The 16,957-nt window shown below is 43.8% G+C and overlaps 1 protein-coding gene across 2 annotated transcripts in view; it reads right to left on the bottom strand.

Moving 5' to 3' along the window:
* Positions 1 to 16,957, bottom strand: part of LOC118508221 (limbic system-associated membrane protein) — an 82,903-nt gene that overhangs the window by 42,335 nt on the left and 23,611 nt on the right. For both annotated transcript variants that reach the window (XM_036047810.1, XM_036047809.1), the window contains exon 3: positions 5,556 to 5,692. In XM_036047810.1, the coding sequence (XP_035903703.1) occupies positions 5,556 to 5,628 (73 nt within the window). In that variant the 5' untranslated portion in view covers positions 5,629 to 5,692. The remainder of the gene's footprint in view (positions 1 to 5,555; positions 5,693 to 16,957) is intronic.

Here is a 16,957-nt window from a genome sequence, read left to right as displayed (position 1 = left end):
AACAGCGTTTCTTTGCGTCGGAATCATTTCGTACCCGTAGTTTATGGTCGCTTTGCTCGTGATAAATTTGGATCCATTTAAATTGAAATTGATAAATTGTTCACTGGTGTTATTTTTCACACTGGTGTCGGTGAAAGTGTTCCACGTCGTCAAGAGAGAGAGAGAGCGGGGGAGAGGCACACGAAGGTCACCCTTCCCCGGGTGGCCTCCCTTATCGAACCAGAATAGGGCGGCATGTACGGCTCATTTCTCGCGCCGGAAAGCAGCACAAAGCAAGTTCTGAAGTAGTTCCAATAAAAACATCAGTGCGACACGACGACGATGATGATGATGATGACGATGATGATGACGATGATAACAGCGACAAAGTGAATAGCGCCCGGCCCGAAGTGGCGTAAGAAAAATGTCCCCAGCGAACCACTCGCATTCACCTCCTTTGCCGACCACCGAAGCCTCACGCAGAACTATCAACTTCACAATCTGACGTTTATTTATGCTATGCGGGGAAAGTGATTTCCGCACCCGTATCGCTTGGCCGGTGCCATTTTCAGCACCCATTTTATGCAGCTATGTCAACGCCACGTCTTTCCCCCTTTTCCCTTCCTCCTGACCACCAAGCATCCATTGGAGCACGTCCCGCCGAAGAAAACCCGAAGCGTGATAGGAAGTCAAACGTGCGGCAAAGAAAAACATCGCCACGGATGACTTAAAAGGGTTGAAAGTGCTACCTTCTTTTTGTGTGTGTGTCTCTCTCTCCTTCTCCTATTTTTTCGTCACGTTGAGTGAGAAATGATCTTTGACAGTGAAATGAGACACCGACACGACACGACGAATGTGGTCCTATGGCAGCTAGCTCGGTCTGGGGAAGACGAAATAGATAGACGCAGCAGACGAAATGATGAAAAAAAAACAGTGCACATATTCTACAATGGGACGAAAAAGGTTTGATGATGATTGATGTAGATCAGAAGCTGCATTCATTGCCGGTATGCACTCAGGACGGCTGACGGCTTTAATGACCACCGTGCGATGAATGTAACCCCCTTGAATGATCTTGTCATTATGACGAGGTAAATGGGTTGGGAAAAAAGGGTGCCGATAAAATTGTTCGAGGGTTTCAGTCGAGAGCAAGGTGAAACTATGAGGCCAAGAAAGAAAAGGCGAGATGGTTTTGATAGTTGAAGAATTTTCCAACAGTTTTAAAACTCTGACATGCAGAGGGCGTAAATTTTAGTATTTGGTACAGGAAGCAATTTAAATTTTAATTCAAAACTAACACTTTCATAGGACGTTTACAATCTCTGCACTAAAAATAAATTTGTCTTTCTGCGGGAAAAATAAACTTCACTTGATGCATAGTCAGATAAACAGTAGTTATAATAGTGAAGGATCTCTCTCTTTAAAAAAGCTTAATATGTAGTATATATTTTTGTTGAAATAGAAAGGCCTGACCTTATTGTTACCATTTTGATACGTAATTCAAATTTTGAATTGTTCACTTGTTCAACAGGCTTCATAATAAGGTTTACGAAACTTCTTGCATAGCTTAGTAAAGTACTGGGCGCCCCCATTGGGTTGTTACTTAAGAATTATAAATATGGGTTTCGTCTACAATTATTTTCTTTTACACAGGATAGCAAATTATGCATTATCTTTGAGAATATCCTTATCGGAATCTTAAAAAATCGGAATCTTCTTCCTTTTTATTAAAAATGCATCCAAAACAGTTTGCTAAGGTTCTTCCAAAAGATTCCTGTAATTGCCAAGCACTTTCCCTTAAAAATTATTTTCTTGTTGAGAAAAATGGAGTAAAACATACCTTTTCTATGACTATACAAATAACCTAAACAAATAAAAAAATGTCAATATTCCACTGAATCACCCACATTTCCTACACAAGCAAAAGAAAATCAATTTTCAGTCCGAAAAGGGGCCCACAAATCAATCCCTTCAATTAGTGACAATAGATAAGGTTAATTGAAATCCTGTCCTTTCGGGCCCCGAAAAAAAAAACAGCCACTTCCTAGCGCTAGAACAAGGGCCTTCGACGGCACATTACCAAGCAGAAAAAAAAAGAAAACGTAAGAAGGAAATATCCATTCCGGTGGCACATTCCTACGCTCAGCATGGCCATCACTTTTATTAGCCCCAGCGTCACCGACGACTGTCCTTCCTTATTTTTTCCCCCCTTTGAAGGCAGTCTCATTTTTCACCTGCCCATAAATATCAGCACCCTCCTTCAATGCGCGCGAAGGAGCCACGGGAAAGAAAATAGGTGCCGCTCGTTAGACATGCCATTCGACCGAGCCAGGTCACAACAGAAGCGCAATGCCATTTACGTTCGTTAAGGGGGCGAGCGAGCGAACCGATGGGATGGCACGAAAGGGCGAAACTCCTTCCTGGGCAGAAAGAAAACGCGCGGCGAAGACATAAATGCCAACACGTTGCTGGCCCGACCGTGCTGGCTTGAAGTGCAGGAAAGAGAAAAGCCCCGGAAAGCCCTTTTTCTTGTGCATTAAGGGACTCGCCTGCTGACACGACAGTCGCGCGACAGGTACGGCTTCCCGGTCGGAGCATATATAGTTAATAAATTTTTACGATTATTATTTGTGCAGTGCCGACCGGGGCAGGGCGGCGAGGGCTGGCAGTGCACCGTTATCAATTCTTTATTCTTCACTTTAAGCGGTTCGCTGTCATGGTGAATGTAACGAATGTTGTGTTCCCTGCTCGTTCGCTTAATGATGATGTACCGTGTACGATTGGCCCAAAAACAAAACATTAAAAGCGCCCTCGACGGATGACATTTCAGTCAATGGCACAGTTTTGAGGGCGAATTTATCGGTTTGTCGGTGTGCTTTGATGTACAAAAAGCAGTTTTCCAAACCTCTTTACAACAAAGAAAGAAAACGCTCATTTTTCGATCTCATAATGCGACAAGGAAGAAAGGCTTAATGTTTGAGCAGATGTTGGGAGTCCCAGAAAGGAAAAAAAATCAGCTCGATAGGAACCCATTGTTTGTTGTGGTGTAGTGGTGAAAAGACTCACTAAACCCCAACTGTGTAACCACGACACTACTGGGGCCAGCACCGGCAACCAAACGGTCATATTTCGCTTTTAAAACCCTGCCATACCCACTTCAATCCACCGAAGAGGGAGATCATTACAAAACTGCTTCGGACCATTTCCAGCAGCATGTGTGAGTGTCATCGTTTAAAGTACCTCCCTCAGGGGACCGGTTGTTCGATGGGAAATCGATTTTCCCTCCCGCACGAAAGGCTCGCCCTGTGATGCGAGAATCAACCCGCAGGATTACGGAAAAAAGCGAAGCCCGAGACGGGAGAAAAAAAAAACATTAGAAACATCTTAGTTTTCCTTCGTGTTTATTTTCCTCCCACCTCCATCACAACCGGACACATCCTGGAGAAGGTCTGTGGACCGACCGACACCCAACCGGATCGTATCGAGTTCGGCTGGCCCGAAAAACGCCTCTCGGGTGATTTCACAATTTTATTTATCCAAATCGGACACTTTTCCCTTACGACTGTGAACATATTCGATTTAATTTTATGTCTCTGCCTGGGAAACTCCCTCGAGGGTGGGGGGGGGGGGGTGGTTGGTAGAAGCTTTCCTCCGGGTGGGGCCGAATATCTATCACGTTGTAGTTTCTGCCAGTGCTGCTGCCTGCCGATGAAAGCTTAGCTCCGTTTTCCACCTCATTTCATCTTGCTCGATTGCCTCGGATGGGGAAATATATATCGTCTCCGGGTTCGACCGGTGTCCCGAGTAGTATCAAAACTCGTCTCGATGTGCCATTTGTGCCACGTCTTGTGATGGACCTTTTTGCCGTTCCCCGAACAACACCAACAAGTACTGTTGGCGACAGTTTCAGGGTGAAAATCTTTCGCTCAAGGGCTTGGAGTTATTTTGTTGTTGCTGCCGTTGCTGTTGTGCCTCGGATTCCTGGGGTTACCTTTGCAGAGCAATTGGTTTCGATAATGGACTCCACTCGGGTAAAGGACGAGAATTTATGAAAGCAAATAGACTGCTCGGTTGTTCGATTTTGTTGATGCTTTGTCGGGCACGATCGTCTGCTGTGAAAGGGCAGCTCAACTACCGGGATAGGTTACGCTTGGACGTACTCCGTGTAATGATTGCTCCTGCGAAAACCTCCCTGTTACCGCAACTATCGAAACTATCGCTTTCATGCTGTCAATTTTCTGCCAGTAAAATAAGAATGTTTGCACGTAAAATAGGCAGCGTGTTTCAATTTTAACATCCGATTGCCTATCTTCAGGCGCAAAGTATGAGCAACGAAATAGAGACGGTTTTTGAAAACAACTAACCTTAACGATCGCTAGCCCAGCACAAATGTTCCACCTTTTCCTCAACATCAACGCTGCGACAACCTTTCAGGAGCTTTAACCTTGGTTTGTCTTTATTGACCCCTTGACTTTGTTTGTCCACAGGCAGGGGGAAAAAAGGTTCAGATGGGACAAGTACCAAACTTGTCCTGTCATGTCAAACGGCCGACACCAATACCAGTGTTACCACCGAGCAGGCATCCAAAAATGAGGATTTAAGTGGGGAAAAATAAAAAGCAAAGTTTAATCCCCACGAGATAATTCAATAACTGACAAGTTTCGAAGTTCTGATTACTAAAAAGGGAGTTGTTTAACATTTTGTATCGTACTCTGTTAACTAATTTACTATAAGAATTTGTTCACAATAAATTAATGCTGAGAATAGAAAATTTATCAAACGCTTCCCCGTAGGGTGCAAGCCAATAAGAAGAGAATAAATTCCTCGCCTTACAACTTCCAAGGTAAGGATGCCAGGCCAATCAGCCAGAGCTATTATATTGAATTTCAAATGATTTTTCTAATATTTTTAACATATGACACCTTTCTGAAGCAACTAATTTTAAAAGAAATTTATCTACAAAAACAATCAAGATACTACATGACTTAATACTGTGATACTGTGACTTAATTTAAAGGCCTAGAAAAGTCCCTTTTCCAGGGAAGAATACAGTTCATCTGTGCCATTGTAATACGATGGCACTCATAGCAAAAGTATCGAGTTCTCTTGAGACTCCACAGGGTCTTGTGTATTCTGCTCTCCAGTAGTTATAAAAAAATATTTGCTAAGTAACCACTATTTGCTCTAGAGTGCAGAGTGTCTTCCCAGGGCACTCAATTCGTTTTGTATTTCAAAATCTTCTCCAGTAAAGCTTGGTTGTCGTTTAAACGATAAAAATTGTATATCAAACATTTTTCCAAACATCCTACCAAACATCGTATCAAAACTGCTTGATGCTTCTTAATATTTCAAACGATTTATGCACAGCAAGGACCCTCCCTACGCTTCAAGGTCAGCTCAGCGTTCGGAATGTAATCTTCCCCCCATTCACCACCGCTGAATAATTGATAACAATGTCAGTTTCAATTGCACGTTTCATTTTTCTACACTTCTAAAATTATACTTCCTTCCTTCTTCCAACCACCCGACCCGAATGAGATCGCTTATCAATGGCTCAATTCGAGACGCAGACTTACCGCAGCTCAGAAGCAGCACGAGCAGGCACACCAGCAATGTCCAGCTGGCCGAACACCTTGCATCATTCCCCATTGCGATGGTTTTCCCCTGCCGTGTAAGGTCCAAGCGGCCACCGTTACGCTGCACGCCGTTGTATCTGTAACGAGGAAAGAAAACAAAAACACTATCAAGCGAAAGCAAACACACAGCACACAGTACACATGGCCGCAGTTGTGACGCAATGTTTGATAAAAACCCCGACCAATCGCACCCGACCGCTGCAGATGGAACGAAGCTCGGATACGATCGTGTACTTCTTGCGCGTGGTGGAGTGGCGCGCCGGCGGAAGAAAATACCAAAGGAAATGAAAAAGCCTTCGTAGAAAGTCCGGGCACGAACCACCTGAACGCCCGGGCTAAGCTGTCGCCCGGAGTAATCATGTAAGGAATCGTAATTAATTAATGAGCCAAATAATGCCCCCGAGGCGGTAATATGCCGTCGGTGTTTGTTTTCGCTCCTTTTGTTGAGACACAAGCATTCCGCTGTACGCCAGCGATGGAATGCTTTCTTCTCACTCGCTCGCTCCACATTCCACCGCTTTGAAAGAAGGGATTTGGCAACAATTTTGAAGATTTTCATTTATTTTGCCCAGCAGGCAGTCGGGCTTCGGCGTCGTGTGTTGGCTTCCCCGGGGTTCGACCGTCGGGAGAAACCCTTCCAGAACTCGCTTGACAAACGATATCGAAGGTTTCAGCACCCTTTTCAACCTCCTGGTTGGTTCCTTGGCAAAAGCAAAACAGAACCAACAACAACAAAAAACGCTCTACTTCTCTATCCGCTTCCGGGGTTTGGCTGGTTTGTCGGGGGCGAAACCGTTCAAATTCATTCCAATTTTATTTCGCCTCTGCGTGAGGTAGGCATCATTAATTAGAAGAAACTTTTGCACACACACACACACCCGCGTAGAGGAAGCTGCACAAACTTTTTGGCGACTAAATTTTCATATTGAAAAAGTTTCCACGGGTTCGGCTTTAACCCGCCGGGACGCTGGGGCGGCAAAATTGCAACGAAAAAGTTTACCCAACTAGCGGCGGCGGCTCAAGAAGGAACCGGTAAAAGAGAGATGGATCCTAATCGTTAAACGCTAATTATTGGAGTAACTAGGGTTTAAATTAGTGGGCAATAGATATGGCTTCTGGGTGGTGGTGGTTCTTCTTCGCTTTAAAATTGAAGGGAAAACTCCCTTTCAGGGAGCGTAGAAGCACTTTAATTTTCACCGAGTCGGATTCAATAGGGTTCGTGGTCATGTTAATAGCAGTAGTATTAGTTGTAGAACTGTTAGTAGTAAAAGCAGTAACAGTGGAAGAAGTAGCAGCAATCCAAGAAATTCGTTGATATTAATGTAAAAAAATAAATTAAAATTTAAGTAAAAACATTACCTAGGTCATAACTAGGGTTGAGTCAAGTAGCTCTTTTTAAAGAGAAGACGGTAACTGCTCACTAACATGTGCGAGGTGAACCCTCCCAGTAGCTCCGCACTCACTCGCTCAGAGTTCTCATTTTATTGAGGTGAGCCCACCCGGTAGCTCTCGAGCTCACTACCCAACACTACTATTAACGCATTTACCGATACCTTATATTCTGACAGCTGTCAAATTTATCGATACTTGTTCTGAAGGTGTAAACCAAAGTGAGTTGAGAGGAGGTGTCGTAAAAAGCCCGTTTTGACACATGGAAAGAAGTAGAAGACCAGCACCAGTTTGACGTTTACTTGACCGCATCGATTCAGCTGGTTATATGTGTTGTTTATGATGCTCGATGCAATAACATTATTAAATGATTTGTTTTCTTCTATTTTGCTGTTCAATATCGTTCGGAAAGCTTAGATCAAGTGAAGAAATCAGGATATTGTAGTGTGTCAGTGCTATCTGAGGTGATTCTGTTTTATATTTATTACTGTTTGAGTTGGTAACGATTCAGCGCCTATATGGACACGGCAACTTTGACTGTATCAGCGTCACAGGCCGTGCCGGTTTGCATCCCCGAACTATTGGTTGATCCGAGATAAAGGATCGTTCCACTTTTTTGCCGATCTGCAAGCAAAAAATAGAATCCAGATACATGCTGGATATCTTGCATGCAGAATGGGTGCAACTATTCATGAAGTTTGTGCAGAACGTATAAAACCGTACTGGATTTGACGGAATCGTTTTGTGCATCACCGTGCTCCGTTTTGGTCACTATACATTAGGATTGTGTGTGTGTTATACGTTCGATTAAACACATTAATGATTAATTTTCATCAAGAGCACAGCAGATCGAACTTCATCAATGTATGCTAGAGCTCGCTTGTCCAACAAAGAATGCTTGACCGCAGCTTGTTTACATTTCAGTCAAGTAAACGTCAATTTTTTTTTCAAAATGTTCGACCGAGAAATCGCTATTCCGACACCTCCTCTCAACTCACTTTAGTGTAAACTTAGAGAAAATCTTCTGGAGTGAATTCTACTAGCACCTTCTATGTGTGTGAGTACTGAAACTTATCTTGCTATCTGTTATCTCTTACATGAATATTCATCTGACCCACATTAGAAAAATCTTATTCCGAGTTTTTCATCTCCTTTTGTTTGGAATTACATGCTTGAGGCTTTCTAGACTTTATGTCATCGAAATGGAGAATAATATGCTGTGTTTGTTCCCTAATAATACCCTCCTTGGCAGTTGTTTAACTACTTTACGATTGAAGCGATAGTGTCATCATCGGGTTCAATCAATTAATTCCAACTGATGAGAATTTCCTATCAATGGTTATGGCTTTCCTCAACGGGTGTTAATATTGTACTGCTCTTTTACTTCCTATCCTCATTGTTTCAACTCAACTCTCAACAATAGAACGCCTCATGAACTCTTCCCACCCATCAAAACACGTGCGCCTTCAATGCGAACTGTACCTACAATTGATCTCCTCAGCACAATGAACAACCTATATCTATTCACCATTGTGTGCTGTTCATTTAATTAATTTCTTGTCATCAAAACGTCAAAAACCACCAACCACCGTTGAAAGTAATGCTGCTCGACACAAAAGTACACAACCGTGGCAGTATGTCGGGACGTGTTTGCGTCCTTCAATAGCGTATTGTCGTGTCGTGACTACCCAGAATCCCGATCCAATTCATTACCACCATGCCTGGTAGTGGTAGCAGTAGTTTGTTCGGTAATAATTTGAATCCAAAATGAAAGACTGACGAGCCGACGGACTTCAATTCATGCGTCTTGCGAAGAAACCGGAAGAATACAGCCAGCAGCAAATTCCGCTACCGGATTCTAATAGCGGCACCGACATCGACCGCACAACAACAACGCCGCCGCGACCGCACGCATCAATAAGCCACCAAAGGTGTGCGAGCACGAGGGCGCAATTTCTGCAACGAGATTATGTGATTCAATTCACTAATGAAATTACTATTCCGAATAAATTCCACACAATTCACGCGTTCGCCATCACCGCAAGGACGGTGAACTACTCTCATGGTTCGCCGATGTGGATGAGATAAGTTCGCGTAGCTCCTTCCACGCAGGTACGCTTGGCTGTGCGAGTGGAAAATTAAGGTACAACCGGTGAACCATCCACGGAATCTGGTTGTGACCTTTAGCCGGAGGGGTTTTGTAAAATCTTCCCCCCCCCCCCCCCCTTTCTTCAATGCTTAAGAATGAAAAAGCAAAAGCCCCTTCCCGGCTCCTGGAAGACTTGGCTGCCTGGTGGATATTATTCATGACTTTCGCGCGGTTGCTCGAATCGGTGCTCGATTTTGCGGAATTCCAGGACCGAGCGCTGAAGGCATCCTTTTTCCGGGATAAGGACCAACTTCATCATCCGAGCGCTGGACTGCCGGACCGGTAGCCGTCTAAGACGTTGGACACGTACAAGACGGTGCAGCTGTTGGCAGAACGGCGACCCGACACTTCTGCCCGAGCAAGATGGAAAGGTTAATCATTGCGCAAGGGCGCCTAGACGACTACCCGGGGTGTGGACCTTTTCCTTCCATCATAATCGTCGTCGGTCGTCGGGCGCGCTTGCCGTGCAGCTGGCAGAGATCACAGAAGTGAAAGATTGTTAATTAACTTCTCAAAACGTTCATTTCTGGTGAGCCGTAAAGATAATTTCGTAGTGTATGAATAAATTAAGCTTATTCAATTTTCGGTCCTAATTCACAACTTCAAAGTTGGTTGTGTGTGTCTGGGCCGGAAGATGGAAAACTTCTCGTTGGACGAGGCCCCCGGTGTCTTGCACAGCGACAGCCGCTTTTCCCGGTTGCCGCAATATGGGCCCTGAATGGAACTACCCGGCCGCGAACTACGTGGCAGTTAAAATGTAATTTAACGGTTGCTTTGATTTGAACAGAAATTATAATTTCATTGTCTGGTAGCGAAATGGCATTTCTTAAGCGCAGTAGGCAACAGCCGACCAAAGGCGCGCCCTGGTGGGAAACAACAGAAGTAGATAAAAATTCGAGAAGGAAACGATATAAACGCATCTCACACACAGACAAACCTTTATTTCCAATTTGTTTCTTAGTATCAAGTCGGTTTTAAAACTCGGCTAACATATCTCTCGCTTTCTTCGTTACAACTACCACATTGTAGCAACATTGTCCCACAAGAGCTGTCCCATTTGAAGTGTGTTTTGCTTCACATACAAACAGCGCACTATTATTCTCCTAACTGGGACGAGCACTGGTAAGCAGCGGCATCAAGCACCAAGGCACCGAACAGCTTCAGCTCATGCTTTGTTAACCGTTTTGTAAGCAGCATGCTCGGAAAGCGGGAAATCCTCCTAGACCCCGATAAGCCTTATCCGCTCGTTTAGCAGATTCTTGTTTATTATGTAACGCACGTTATTAAAATGATAACGTACTGTGGGTACCCCGGGCCGGAGTCTTTACCGTGGTCGGTACGAGCTGGCCGTGCTGGCAACTAACCTTGGTTTGTAGTTAGTAGCGCCTTGTTCTTCGAATGACAACGAAAACTTTAACGATTTAAGCATGGAGCACTAATAATTCTTGGTTGCGAGAACAACATGGCCCTTTAGCAACTCGGCAGTATTGTGAGGTTACGTTAGTTGTTGTTCCAAGACGTATAGTTTTTATTAAAAAATGAAGCTCCATGTTAACGACATTGTGCCTTTTACTTCTTCGTTCGACCTACTTTCCCAGAAGAAAATCAAACGAACAGATAATCCTTCACCACAACCACTGTAAATCAGTCCGAACAGATGGAAAAGCCTGTTGGACATCTCGACTCTTGGTTCGTTACTGTATCCTCGAGCTTTTCTGTTATCGCTTCTGTTGCCATGAACAATTTCATCCATGCAAATTACTATTCCACTCAAACTCATGTGCTATTACTTCATGCCTTTCCGAACTGCATTTCAGCTTTTTCTACCAATAGTGTCTTTTACATGCACCTAAAATGGAATCTAAAATGCTCTTGCCGTGCTAGAATCGTTCTTTCTCCTTTAAGCCTCGCTACTTCTGCTGCTCTTTGGTGTAACAAAGCACCATGTGAGGCAGCGCCACTAATACAGCCCACCACAGGACTCCCGCCGTCGCTCTGTTTGTTGACGACGTCCAATGGGGTACAAAATTAAACACTCTCCATCACGCTAAGGCTCCCACCTTTGGTTTCTATCATAATTTTGCACTCAGTAGTGTACTGCTCCCAGTACTGCTCATTTCAACGAGTAATACATACCCGATTCGCTATACAGCCGGATGCTGCACAAAATTATGGCTTCCGGGTATAGGATTAAAGACGATTATACTACTGAATTGCTCTCTCCAAACATGAGAGTATTTTTAATTTCGGGACTTTTGTCTCTCCATTTCTCGTGCCTTCATATTCACCAGCACAGGTAAATCCTGTTCTACAAATCGCACGAGACAAGCATTCATGCACGTTTAATTTGTTCCCCAGCATGTGTTGGGCCTGGGTATCCGAGATTTCTTATTTAATTAGAAGAATTGTATGATGTTACAATTGTTGTTGTAAAACTTTAAGCTTTATAATTTTGCTCAACTTAAAAAAACCTTTTGTACTGAAATATCCATTAAAAACGAATGTTCCAAGCTTAGCTCCTCCTACTTAATCCTGGTCACGGCACCAAGCACTTAAAAATCGAAGCCCCTGCACACTTGGATTACATTTTTAAATGCAGGTCAAACCTTTTCCGATCCGAATCAACCAGGAGCACCAGGAGTGCTCCATGGTTTTCATAAGAATAGCTGGGCGTGAAATGAAGTGTGAGGGATGATAGTAAAAGCTTTTAAATACTTCACACGCTAATAAAAAGCTTTCACAGCTGCATTGAAAACCATTTTTCACTTCATGGGTAGCGTTGTGATCGTATTTAAATCGGAATAGAGCAGCTTTGGTGATTTATTGTTACACCACTAGTACATTTTTTCATATAAAAGTTTTAAATTTCTTCTACACAAGTTTATGGATTTTTATTAAATGGATTAAAAATTCATTTCCAACATTTTCCCCCCCGGAAACAATTGTAACACAATTCTTTACCGAAGATTCATGGTGAAATCCAAGGAAGCTGCACAATTTAAATTTATCTCCCACACATCAACCCACCCCCCCTCCACCTTCATCCCACGCCATGCGCTTACGCCCGACCGCCTTCAAATGCTTTCATGTTTTTAAAAAGCGAAACCCAAAACCCGTGCTCCGTGCGGAAAAGAGCTGCGTTTTCGTGAATAAAATTCTGTGTGCTCCTTCCTTTCCCAGTCTACTTTTTTTTTTTGCTCATTCTTCTTCGCTGGGAAAACCATCGAGCACCCGGTTCGTCTCACGGCAGCGAAACACGAGATGCCACTCACCTGTGACATTTATTTGATGTTCCGCCGCTTTGAAGCAATAAGACTCGAAACCGTGAAGCCGTTGCGCCCGGTTCCGGCGCGGAAAACAAAACACCCGATCTCCAGCTTCTTGTGGCCGTGGTCTTCCATGAGCGCGGTACGGCCGCATCCTTTCGATATTTCCACCGCCTGTTTTTGTTCTGCTGCGTGCGACATTTACGCACACGGAAAGCGCGCGCGAGCTTAACACACACACATTCACCTTTGCCCGAGTGTCAGAAAATAATGCCACCACCCGAAAACAATTCAAAAGCATAAAGTTGGTTAGCTGTGCCTGACACATACTTGGCCGATGGGAGGTTTGTTTTTTTATTTGGCCCTCCTCTGCTGAAGCAATGACTTCTCCTCACTCGAGGATGTGATTAGCATAAGAGGCAGATCCATGATGGCGCTCAGAGAAGTAAGCGCCCCGTTTTTATTTCGGCAAGAATTTAAAGAGCTGAAAGGTAAACAGTGTCACTCCGGGGTGATTACGCACGTGGGTAAGAGCGCGAGTTTTAATTACTTTTCTGGGTGCTGGTGCTTCACGCAAACACCTTGTGTACGGGGTTGCTTTTTTTGCAAATTACCACTCGTAGATGGAAGGCATGAAGAATTATCAGCTGTAGCTCACGACAGTCTGCTTCATTATATGTTTTATGGGTAACTTACACAGTCATTTAACAAAAGTGAGAGTCGTTTGAGAGTAATATTGGAAAGGATACAGACGGTTTTTCAATACTTTCTACTTAAAGTAAACGAACAAAGAATATTTTTTGTTAGTATGATTACTAAAAAATTAAACACCGATCGAAATTCCCATAAACATTAGGAGAGAGCACATGATAATGCTTCAAACATATAGTATAAACAGAATTGAATCAATCATTAAATGAATTATAGCAAGATGAATGATACGAATGAACATTATCTTCTATCACCTGAAATTGAAGTATGAACTCTCTCCTTTAAACTCCTCAAGGACGAATATTTTATACTTTATTTGATTTTATACCTTTCTAGTAGGAAAATAAAATAAAATATTAGGACAATCGTTGTCCATCGTACAGAATAAGAACATCACACTAGTCAACAATTCATTATAGCAAATATATTATTGGAATGTGGTACAAGTTAATCTTGTTACAAATACAATCTTGCTGGGCATATTGCAAAATCTCCTGCTTCGAAATCTCGCCACCTGAAAGACTAATCACCACAGTCACCGAGCAGCACCATTGTTCTTTCCAGCCAGCAAAACCAATCAGAACTTAAATCACTCTACATTACGCAAATCATACTTCATGCAGTATGACTGCACTAATGCAAAGCCCTTTCTCGCAAATACCACCGTAGCCATTTTCCATTAGAGCATACCTTCCGCCTAAACCTAATCTTAACCACAAACCAAATGAGTCTGGACCCATCTGAACCCAGATTCCAGATTCCATCGGCCTGATTTGCTGCTCACGCTGCTTTACCGAGTGACACACACATGAATGTGTGTGTGTGTGTGTAATCAATGGTTTTGTCAGTTCGACACGTGTAATTACATTCATTTGGAAAATGTACCCACCGTACCAGTGCACACACCAGGCACACACGCACACACCATCCTTGTCTAGAACCAACATCAAAGTGTCCCATAACTGCCAGAAAAATTCTTCCACCACGAACGCACGCACGCACGCACTGGCCGCGAGCCCGGGGAAATGAGTTCAAGTTGTGTGGCTTCCGGGCTGGAGGAAATGAAATTGAGCTAACTTTTACCTTTTACCTTAACGGTGTACGGTACGGCTGATTGTAAGGGGTCGTGCATTTTTCGGTACCAGCCAGACGTGCCTGCATGTTAAAAACTTTACGCTACACTTTTACTCGAACGATTTTCCGTGAATGCGAAACACACTCACACGCCGAAACCACCGACCACCCTCTGCAGGCAAGGAAAAGAGGGCGAGCTTCCCGGTGTCATTGCTTCAACCGAAGTGGATTTTCTGCGTCAACTTAAGTTTTTCCGGGGTGGCATCTTGCTTTTGATCCACCGTGGCTGATTTGTTGTGAGTTTCTTGTCGGGTTGTTAGAAGGTGAAAGAAACACCAGTTTCGATTGGAGGACCGAGCTGTAAAACTGCTGTCATATTCGAACTCGGTGGAAGTAATCGATAAGCAATAGGTAAAAGCTTTTAAAAACACTACAGGAGAAAGTTTTCCATTTCTTGTTTTGAGTAAAATTCTTTGCTTCTGGTTCGGTGTGCTATTCGAATCAAGCTAATGGACGTATGGCTTTAAAAAGGAGCCTTAAAGAGGCGCCAAAATACAATCCTGTCTGGTGACAAGATTTAACACAAGTTTGAGAAAGTTCTTAAGATTCGTTCCTACTCTCCAATTTCGATTGCATTTGCTTTTCACTTACTGAAATATTATCAACGTACGAAGAAATATTTTCCCTCCATACATCCTTTCTCACCCAGCTTGATAAATCAATTTTTCAGCATCAGTGACTCCTCAGAAAAATGAACGACTCCCTCACACCAGTCAACAATCAAACCTCCGAACCCTCGAACATGCCACCGTACGTGCCACGGCACGGGCTCTAGCACAATCTTCCAAATGACACCCAAAGTGTTCCGACGAATTATTTTGACATGCAGGAGTGTTTGAAAGATTCATTTCAAAACAGCCGGTCGGCGCACCGTACCGGGCGACGTTTAGCTAAAAGCAAACTCTCGTCTACACGTCCGTTTTGGTGCACACTCACGCTAAAAAGGGCTCGGTACACATTCCCACTCACCTGGCACACATCATACGCGCCCGGGCCATATGTGCGTTAATAGAGGTGAAAATATCACCATCCAATCTATGCGGTCGGTCTCACCCCGTGTGTGTGTGTGTGTGTGAGTTGCCAGGTGTTGGTTGGGGTTGCCCGTAGAGTAACCTGCTAGCAAAAGGTGCCTCAACCGGGTGAAAGGATGAAAATGTTTTCTCCATTTTAGCTCCGATAACAATAGCGCCCGCAGCCCTCTGCATCGCTCGGGCTCTTGCACGTTCTCGGAAAGGTGAGTAATGCGTGTGCTGGTGCGCCAGTACGTACGGAAAACATCAGGCACCAGCAGCAGCGTGGTTTCGCACTGCACGTGACTAGCTTTGGTTTGGTTGGCGGAGATTTTAATTTCTTTCATAAACATGTTTGCAAGACGGCTACAGCTTCACTTGGGGTCGTCACCAGATGGCTTTTGAATAAAATTATTTAAAAAATGGAAACATCGATGCGCATGGTGCTTTGCTCTCGGTGCAATGTCAAGGTATGCTTAAGGAACTGATTGAACAATTTAAATAGTACTACTTGAAGGTATAAAAGCGTTTTGAAATGATGTTTGTAAAGAAATTGCTAGCGTAAGGATGTTATTCACCTCAGCAAGTGGTGAGTTTGATTGACCGAGCCTGGGCGTATGCAATCTGGTGTTTAAATATTAGTTTAAATTCTGTATAAGGCTGTGAAGGGAGTTAATGATAAACTCATATTCTGAGACTGTGAGAATCATAGCTTTTAAAGCACCAAACATTAAAAAGAGCTCTTACAAGACTTTAACAGTACTCTAATTACCTTTAACGACAAGGCCTCCTGGCAGATGAGCCCTTCGGAGAAAGGTCTCTTAGTACGCGAAGCTCCTTGGACTGCGAGGAGGCCATACATTACAGCTGGCAGAGGACCGGATTTCTTGTTTGTTACAAGAGGTAAGCTTAACTACAAGGTCCTACGAGATGAGACCCTGCCACCCAATGAAGCGCCTTAGTACACAGAGCTACCGGGATCACATCTTTGAAACTTGTAAAATACACTATATTTAAGGCAACTTATGTTAAAACATACAAGATAAACAGCTCTAATATCTCTCGAGTTGAAGCACATAAATCCTTTTCCCATTTCGCTAATCTCCTTATCCTTAGTTATGAAACAACTGAAGTCGCTTAGACGTGTGTTTCAATTTGCGTCACTTTAAGCTCAGACAGCTAACCATGATGCATCGCCATACACCATCCACCGTCCCAGGAACACAACCACACACACACACACAGCGACACCGTTAGGCCTTAGGCTAGCAAGTACAAGAGCTTGGTAAAAATAAATGTTGTTTGAATTGGCTTCACTCGCTTCACAAGACAGAGGTAGAATGGAGGAAAGAAAGAAACGCCCAACAACGAATGCATCCTAGCGCCACAAGCTGGACACACGACCGGCCGGGCCGGCCCCGTGTGGAACCTTCATTTTTCACCACGCTACCCTCTAAAGTGTACGGGGACGGATTCTTGTTATGACATCGAGGACCGTTGTTTATTTCATCGCCTTCAACATCCTTTCCAAAACACTTCACCACAATATCATTCATCACATGCTCACAAGTACCGTCGGGCAGGGCGGGACATGCGACTTGCGGGCCATTCTTGTTGATCCTTCGGCGATGGATCGTTCGGTCGAGGTAAAACGGTTTACGGAGCCGGGTAACTTTCACTTGT

This window comes from Anopheles stephensi, chromosome 2 (assembly GCF_013141755.1).
Source record: "Anopheles stephensi strain Indian chromosome 2, UCI_ANSTEP_V1.0, whole genome shotgun sequence".
Lineage (NCBI taxonomy): Eukaryota > Metazoa > Arthropoda > Insecta > Diptera > Culicidae > Anopheles > Anopheles stephensi.
Note: the sequence above shows the minus strand (reverse complement) of the source record. Positions and strands in the feature narration are given on the sequence as shown.